At 53.8% G+C, this 8906-nt stretch overlaps 1 protein-coding gene across 1 annotated transcript; it reads right to left on the reverse strand.

Annotated features, from left to right (window-relative positions):
* Window positions 1-1493: 1493 nt before the first annotated feature.
* APLNR (apelin receptor) lies at window positions 1494-5086 on the reverse strand. Its single transcript, XM_077748738.1, has one exon. The coding sequence runs from the start codon at window positions 4774-4776 to the stop codon at window positions 3634-3636; it is 1143 nt and encodes a 380-aa protein (XP_077604864.1). The 5' UTR covers window positions 4777-5086; the 3' UTR covers window positions 1494-3633.
* Between the last annotated feature and the right edge of the window lie 3820 nt (window positions 5087-8906).

Below are 8906 nucleotides of genomic sequence, written 5' to 3' on the forward strand. Positions count from 1 at the left end.
GTGAGATCATGACCTGAGGCAAGATCAGTTAAGAACTCTTAACCAATGGAGCCACCCAGGCACCCCCCCTTCTTTGTTTATGTTCATTTTTGGGAGAGAGAGAGAGCAGGGGAGGGGAAGAGAAAGAGGGGGACTGAGGATCCTAAGCAGGCCCTACGCTTACAGCAGAGATCACGATGTGGGGCTCAAACTCACAAACCGAACCAAACTATGAGATCATGACCTGAGCCAAAGGCAGAGGCTCAACTGACTGAGCCACCCAGGCACCCCCCTCCTCACCCTCTTTATTTCTCTCTCCACAGCTCTGTCTCCATCTCTCCCCTCACTTTCTCTCTGCCTCTGTCTCTCGGTGTCTCTGTTTCTCTCTTTCTTACACATCCCCCACCCTTCCCCTCACCACTCCCATCCTGACCAGTCCCTGTGTGGTGAGCACTCCCCACATGTGCCCGTGCCTTACACATGAGGCCTCACTTTCCTTCCCACCTACCCAGCCCTGCATCACTTGTGCTTCTTGAGAAACAACGGCTGAGAGCATGGGCTTTGGAAGTGGACAGTTTCAGCTGTTTCCGGCCTCATTCTTCTACACACTGATTGTGCAACCTTGCTCAAGGTATCTGACTAATCTCTCTGAATCTTGGCATCTTTATCAGCAAAATGAGGTAAAAGTAACCTTGCTCAGATTAAATACGATAATATTTGGAAGAACTTCACACACCCCATGGTAAATCACCATGGACGTGGGCTCGGTCATTACCATCCAGCCTGCTGCAGTGACCGCCTTTGCGTCATTTACGGACACTGTTAGTGCCCAAAGCCTTCATGGAAGATGATGAACACCTCTGGACTGAGTGTTCCCCCTCCCCAGGGGCCACTTCAGGCTCTTCCTCCCCCAAATCAGTGAACATCCATCTCTGATTCTCTGCTCTTTTGTGCTCATCTTAATTTGCCCAGGAAATCTGGGTACACTGGGCATCCCCAAACCTGGCCTCCCCCAGAAATCATCTGAGGAGTTCTTAGCAGTTGTGAGCCTCTGGAGGGGTGGTCCAGGAAATTCTAGGTCGGAGGTGCCGCTCAGGAACGCGTATTTGCAAACATCGGGAGTGACTGCTGGGAGACCAGAACCCCTGATCTAAACTGAATGGAGGCTCACCGGACAATGAATGAGTGAATGAGTGAATGAATGAATGTGTGGACTCCGAAGTATGTGCCCATTGGCTCCACAGCTTTTCAGAGCACAAACACTGAGCTGCTTTATTTCCTGTGCTCTCCCCCGGTCTCACCCCCAACCCTTGCCTTGCCCTGGTGTGTATCTCTCAGTGCTCTTCCCGCCTCCCCCCTCCCTTTCCAGTTTCCCACCTGACTCCCGTTAGCTCCTACTTTCCTCCTGTGCCCCCTCGGCCATGCCCACACTACCTCCCCCTGCAACCTTTGCAAACCGGGGGCCTTTTCTCTTCCCAAGACACTTGTGTGAGAAGAAGCTCTGGACACAAGAGTTACACAAAACAGATTTATTTCATGAACCTCAGTGACTAACAGGGTCAGAAAGTAGCAGAGACGTTCCGAAGAAGAAGGGGCTGGTAGGGGGTGGGGTAGCCTCCACCCTCTGTCCAGGGCCACAGATGAGTTCCAGCCAAAAGGTCTCTGGGGTCACTGACCAGGGCCACAGAAGCTTCCCTTCTTGAAGCTTCCTCCAGCCTTGATGGCATGCTCAGCAACGCTAGGCTGAGAAGGGAGGATTCTGGCCAGTGAGGGGGAGACTAAGCTGAGAGGAGTCTCTTCCTTCCTCCTCCTCCCTCTGCTCCCGGGCTGGCGCCATCCCAGGGACGGTCACGGTCTCCATTTACACCAAGCTGGGCTCTTCCTGCCTCCACGGTGCAAATCTTGTCCTTCCCGTCCCATCCGGAGTCCTCCAAGAACAAAACCCCTGACCCTGGCTCACAAAGGCCCCATCATCAATTTTGTCCTTGAGGCCTCTCTGGTGGCATGAAGTCATGCCCTCAGCCCTGCCGCAGCTGCTCCAGTCACTGTTCCCAGCCCCCCAGCCCAGTAGGAGAGGCCAAGGGGTCCCGTCCAGGTGGTGAGGTGAGAAAAAACACCCACCCAGTTCTTTTCAAACCCCGGGCAAGAAGGCAGCCTCCTTAGGGAGAGGGCCACAGACCTCGGGAAAAGGGTAAACACAAAACGGGGACGCTCTTTACCACCTCCTGCCTCCCTCTTGGAACTAGTAAGGATGGGACCCAGCACACTGGGTTTCCCCAGGCCTCGGGCACCACCGTCCCAGGGACAGATCTCCCCAGGGAGGCCCCAGCAGTAACATAGACTTCTCTCTTAAAGCACGGACCAGCCGTCAGAGCCCCCAAATCCAGTGGGGGGTGGACTCATTTTTATTCTATATTGTCTCAATATGTCCCTCTTCTCCCAAGGATATTGTGTGAAGACTGGAGATGTGGTAGAGAGTAGGGGGTAGTTCACCCAAGTGACAAGTGACTTCATCCACGTACACACACACACACACACACACACACACACACACACACACACTTCTTGGCACCAAGCAGCACCAGAGCTCAAGAAAAGCCCCCTGCCTGGGGATGACAGGGTGTGGTGAGACAGGGATTAGACCTGCAGCTCACAGTTCTGGAGGAGTCCTGACGGGTGAGGAATCAGAGAGGGAAGCCGCACAGCATATAGACTAAATACAGACTCCCTTCTTCCTCCACGGTCCCATCCCAACCCCTCCCCCACTCATATACCGAAGCAAGGAGCTTTCCCTTCATCAGATATGGTAGCCTTCCAATTTGCATGGAGAGGGTCTGAGGAAATCTATAAAAAGTGTATCGGGTTGGCACTGGGGAGGGGGGTGCAGGAAGGGAGGCACCCCTCTGGGATCCTTAGTGCCTGAAATTACAGCGAACTGATACAGTTTGGGAGAAGGTTCTGGAGCTCCCAGCTGCAGAGCCTGGAGTTAACTCTTGGCTGACTCACCAGTCCTCCAGCCACCCACCCCCCCATCCCTCCAGCACTCTTCTCCACTCCCCGCACTCTCAGGGAACCAGAGAGACCTGGAGCAGGGGCCCTGTGTGCAAGCTTCAGGATTCTTAACCCTTAGGAGCCCTGCAGAACCAGGAAGTAAAAAGGGAAAGAAGGAGGGATTGAGGGAGGGGGTGTGCTGTGAGAGAGGCGGCTGCAGCCAGCAGGCGAGGATTTGGAATGGAAAGTGCAGAGAGAGAAGCAGGGACAGGGACAGGGGAGAGAAAACTAGGAAGGAAGGAGAAGAAAACGCTGGAGATCCAAGAAAAAGTGTGAGGGCAACACATGTCAACTGAGCCATCATGACTTCCCCCATTTTAGACAAATGGGGAAACTGAGGCTCAGAGAGGTCAAGAGACTTGTGCAAGGTCCATCTCACAGATCCCGAGTGGCTGAGCAGGAGTCTGCAGGGCTCAGTCTCCATCCACTAAACTACAAACACCAGAACAAGACTCAAGGAGGAAGGACCACCAGAGAGGGCAGGGGGCAGGGAAGAGGGTTAAGTGCAAGAGAGAAGGTGCTATCATGCTACCTGACTTTCAGAGAGCAAGGGCAAAGCCTGGGGCAGGACAGAGGGCCCCGGGCTCCCCTCCGACCCCAGTCCTAGTCCACCACCAGGGTCTCTTGGCTGTAGGGGATGGACTTCTCGTGCATCTGCTCCCCACCCTTCCCCGAGTTGGGGCCGGGCCCCTGGCTGTGCCCGGAGGAGTAGCTGGCCGACTTCTCCCCGCTGCTGCTGTGGGAGGTGGCCCCACACCTGCTCTGGCCCCAGCAGAGCATGGAGGTGCAGGCCTGGCGGAAGCGAGGGTCGAAGAAGGCGTAGAGGAAGGGGTTGAGGCAGCTGTTCACATAGCTGATGCAGGTGCAGTAGGGGAAGACGTTCATGAGGAAGAGGTCGAAGTCACAGGGCCAGTGCAGCAGGCTGCCCAGCATGTAGAGCGTCTTCACCAGGTGGTAGGGCATCCAGCAGAGGGCAAAGGTCACCACCAGCACCACGATGATGCTGAGCAGCCGGCGCCGCTTGCGCAGGCCCTCGATGCGCTCCTTGCGGAAGTGGCCGGCGATGGTTTGAGCAATGAAGAAGTAGCAGGTCAACATGACGGTGAAGGGCACCACGAAGCCCACGGCGGTGGACGAGACACCCAGGCCCACCTCCCAGGCCCACTCGGAGCTCTCGGCGGCCACCATGGAGTAGTCCATGTAGCACTGTACCTTGGTGGTGTTCTCCAGGTCGCCGGTGGAGCGGAACACCATGACAGGCATGGCCAGCAGGGCAGCCAGCGTCCACAGGACCGCCGTGGCCACGGCGCCGCTGACCCGCAGCCTCAGCCGAGCGTTGGCCACCGGCCTCACGATGGCCAGGTAGCGGTCGAAGCTGAGCCCGGTGAGACAGAAGACGCTGGCGTACATGTTGACAAAGATCAGATAGCTGCTGAGCTTACAAGCAAAGGTGCCGAAGGGCCAGTCGTAGTCCCGGTAGGTGTAGGTGGCCCACAGCGGCAGGGTCACCACGAAAGTCAGGTCGGCCACTGCCAGGCTGGCGATGAAGATGTCAGCCGAGCGTCTCTTCTCGCGGCTGCTGCGAAACACGGTCCAGAGCACCAGGCCGTTGCCCGTGGTGCCCAAGAGGAAGACCAGCATGTAGATGGCAGGGATGAGGGCCCCCGAGGACTTCCAGTCTGTGTACTCGCACTCGGACTGGTTATCCGCCCCATAGTAGCTGTCAAAATCGCCAGCCTCCTCCATGCTGGGCGGTGGAGAGGGGACGGGGCAGGGGGTCCCGAGGGCACCAGCTCCACAGCTGTGGCACCAACCCAGCGAAAGCCCTGAGCTGCTGCTGGCTTGAGCCTCAGAGGGCAGGCGAGAAGAGCTGAGGGTGTCCAGAGCCCGTCCCAGCAAGCAGCGGGAGAGGCTGCCTCCGGCTTCTGGAGGATGCCTGTTCCTGCAGACTTTCCTCCACCCTCTCCTGCCTCGCCCCAGCCTCCGCTAAGACACTTCCTTGCGCCCTCCTGAGTCTCTGTCTCCTCCTTGTCTGGTCACTCCCTCTTTCCACCCTCCTCCAGACCAACCCCTCACTTGGGAGTCTTAAGATCTTTAAGTTACAGCCCACTTTTTTTTTTTTTCCTCCTTCTTGTCCCCAGGCAAGTGGACCAAATTGAGCCCTGCCGCACTGGGCAGAATATTATCTGGGGTTTGCAGCCTGCTCTCCTCAGGGCCCCGCCTCCACCCTCTGGCTACCACCCACCTTCTCACCAGCCTCCTCCATCCCCCTCCGTGGTTTCCTCTGGCCTTAAGAGCAGCCCCACAGCAACCCTCCCCACCTTCCCACTCTCACCCCCTCCCCTCCCCTCTAAATGGGGCAAATTATGCAGATTGAAATCCAGCCGGAGCTGGAGCCAGGGAGGGTGGGGGGCCAGGAGGGTGTGAGATTTCTCAGGATGCTCCTAGCATCTGGCAAGCCCTCCCAGCAGGCAGGCCGGGCCCCCACCGTTCCCTCGCACCCTCCCAGCCCCCACCCACACCAGACTTCTCTCTGTGGTCATCCTCCTTCACACCTCCGCTTTGACCCTCCCTCGGGGGAACTTTTGTGGTTTACAGTTAAGGGGATTTCTCTAGAATTCATCATCTCTTAGCAGACGGCATAGGAAGTTTTAGAGGGTGGGGGACAAGGTCCTGGAAGGAAGAAACCTTGGGCAAAAGTCATGAAATCAAGCATTAAATCTGTGGGGAAACTGAGGCCTGACAAGGCAAATGTCTTACTCAAAATCACAGGATGAATTTTGTTACGGTTCCGCTGTTTGCTTTTCTTCTCCAAGCACCTGCGGCTCCTGCTATGTAGTAGGTGATCACTAAATGATGGTTGAGAGAAGCAATGTACGATGGGTGAACTTGTGAACGAGAGAAAACAACAGTTCATGTGCGCTAAGAACCTAGGTACATTTCAATGCTCAGGTTCTTCCTGCCCTTGGGAGACCAGATCTCTGTTAGACCATGCAGCCAGAGGGGGAGGCAGAGAAAGGGGTGGTCACTGAGGGGATGCTGTGGGTACAGCCCCATACAAGCTCACTTTGCCCTGTCTGCTCACCTTTCCAGGACCTCTGGGCAGGAAAGAGGGAAGGATGCACCAGAGATGAGTTAAAAATGTACCCCCCCAAGAGTGGAGGAGTCCATCTAAGGTTGAGGAGGGATAAAATGGGGCAAAATCAAGAGATAAGTCCCGGCCTCCTCCAAAACAAAGGGCTTACCAAACAAGAATTCCTTGTCTCAAGGGAGCGTTGGTCAGAAAACTTGCAGGGGACTTAAAGCAGAGGCCCCAAACTGAAATACCCACCAGGACCCGGTTATGAGTCTACATGGGTAAAAAAGTCAGTGTGGGACATTAGGGTATGGCAAAGTCTGTGGCAAACCAGAGCAACACAGCCCATCGAGAGAAGCCCTCCTAAACTTCAGTCTATGGTGGCCATGCAGAAATGTGGGACCTAACATTACCAAACATTCTAATTTTTCTACATAATTTGAAATTCCAGATTTCACGAGAAATTTCCAGATTTGCAAATTTGAGAAATTCATCCCATTCAAAAACAACAACAAAAACAAAGGATGGGGCACCTGGGCGACTCAGTCAGTTAAGTGACTGACTCTTGATTTCTGCTCAGGTCACGATCTAACGGTTTGTGGGTTCGAGCCCCATGGCGGGCTCTGTGCTGTCAGCACGGAGTCTGCTTGGGATTCTCTGTCTCCCTCTCTCTGCTGCTCTCCCAGGCACGTGTGCTCTCTCTCTCTCTCTCTCTCTTTCTCAAAAATAAACACTTAAAAAAAAAAAGCAAAGAAACCATGTCTTCTGCCACTCCCACTTTGTGCTCTTTGAACAGGAACTTGCCAAAATATAAGGTGGAGGGTACCAGGGAGAATGGGCCAGGAGCAAGAAACATAAAAAGCAAAGACAGAGAAATGACAGTAAACATGGCCAACATCTCAGGATGGAACGGGGAGACACAGAGGAGGAAACGTGCGAGCCGGACAAGAAAGATCCCGAGTCTTGGATGGGTAACGGTTGTGTTTCTCCATATCCAGCCCCTCCTCCCTGCCAGGAGCTCTTCTAAACATGTGATACATTTTCTGTGTGTGTAGTATCTCTTTCAATCAACACAATGATGTTAGGAAGTAGGCACCCTCATTAATCTCAATTGACAGATCAGGAAACTGAGGCACAGGGAAGTGAGGTAACTTGGCCAAGGTCACTCACCTAGCAACTGTCAGAGCCAGAATTTGAACCAAGGCTTGAGCGCATGGAGTAAAATCTCTAAGTTCTCCTCCCCCTAAAAGAAGGAAAGAAAAGAAAAATCCCAACCCTTTTTGAATTGGGGGTGTGAATCTGCTGAGCATTATAGAAATGTGAGATAATGCCAGGACACCTGTAATTTTCTTGAAAATAAGCTCTCCGTGGGGCGCCTGGGTGGCTCAGCCCATTAAGCATCCAACTCTTGATCTCAGCTCAGGTCATGATCTCAGCGTTCATGAGATCAAGCCCCAAGTTGGGCTGTGCGCTGACAATATGGAGCCTGCTTGGAATTCTCTCTCTCCTCTCCCTCTCTCTCTCTCTCTCTCTCTGCACCTCCCCCCTCACGCATGCACTCTCCCTCTCTCTTTCTCTCAAAATAAATAAACTTAAAAATATAAAAATAAAATGAGCTCTCAAGTGAAATTTTTTTAAAGATGGACTAAACTATTTCAGAGACACTCTCCACTCCCCCACTACCCTGAATGAACAGGTTATAGGAAATCTGACCAAGCAATAGTCTGTACTGTACCTTAGGGTTGTCAATATAGCTTGATCCAGAAACTGCCCCATGGCCAGCCATTGCCAAAAGGAATTCCTGGTCACCTGAGGCCAGCAGGAAAGCTAACAGCATCCAGTGTCTGGCATCATAGCAGTCTGCAAAATGGCGGCCAGGATGCCCAATACCCCAGAGCGGGAATGAGGTTGACCTCATGGTACACAGGGTTGGAACGGCATTGGGCCTGCTTGCCCTGGGATGTTTATCTAATAGAAGCCTGTACAGGGGGCCATATGGCTTTCATTTATTTGACAGTAAGCCTGGGTGAAAACCATGTCAGATTACCCCAATCTTGACCCATCACAAGGGACCCGAGAGGTGCGCAGGAACTGACTTGGCACAGGTCAGGTCACAAGTAATAGCACCTGTTATGAATAAAAACAGTAGCTCAGAACATGCCAAGATAAAGGCCAAGTTCAAGACCCCGGGGAAATCCAGATCATCTCTGTTTCTCCCAGAAAGACATAGGCACCCGGGCCTTTTGCAGCTAAGAACATAGAAGAAGGAGAGCAAGTGAGCTCAGAGTGTCCCCAAAATCATGTCTCTCACCACAGCTGTTCCCCTTTGGATCCTGAGCCAGATAGAGACCTCGTGGGAGGTCATCTCTTTAGGGCTCTGATCTCCAGGTTCTGTACCTCTGAGGGGGTAAGAAGCAGTTAATCTCACCAGAGGAACCAGACTAGTCAAAATGGGAGAGAATTGGGAGCCAAGGCTATGAGGGGGCACTGAGAGGGGGGCCAGAGTGGGTGAAGATCAGATAAGATCTGACCTCCAGCCAATAGCTGGAGGAACGCCTGCTGGACCCAGGTGGCCTGTGTGCCCCCAGCAACGACAGCCTGAAATGAGGACAATCAAGGGAGCCTCACACTCCTCACCCAGCCCCACACCTAAGGTCCCTGTCCATGCGACCTAGAGATGAAAGTTTAGTAAATAGGACCAGTGGCTGAAGCCTGACCTTACGTGCCCCTAGGGCTCAGAAGGAATTCCTCACCAGACTGAGAGCACCTGGTAAGACACCTGTTTTCATTTTGGTACCCA

This window comes from Crocuta crocuta, unplaced genomic scaffold (genome assembly GCF_008692635.1).
Source record: "Crocuta crocuta isolate KB4526 unplaced genomic scaffold, BGI_CrCroc_1.0 scaffold323, whole genome shotgun sequence".
Taxonomy (NCBI): Eukaryota; Metazoa; Chordata; class Mammalia; order Carnivora; family Hyaenidae; genus Crocuta; species Crocuta crocuta.

Coding starts and splice junctions, on each gene's coding strand:
- APLNR (XM_077748738.1), bottom strand. CDS start 4,776: ATGGAGGAGGCTGGCGATTTTGACAGCTACTATGGGGCGGATAACCAG.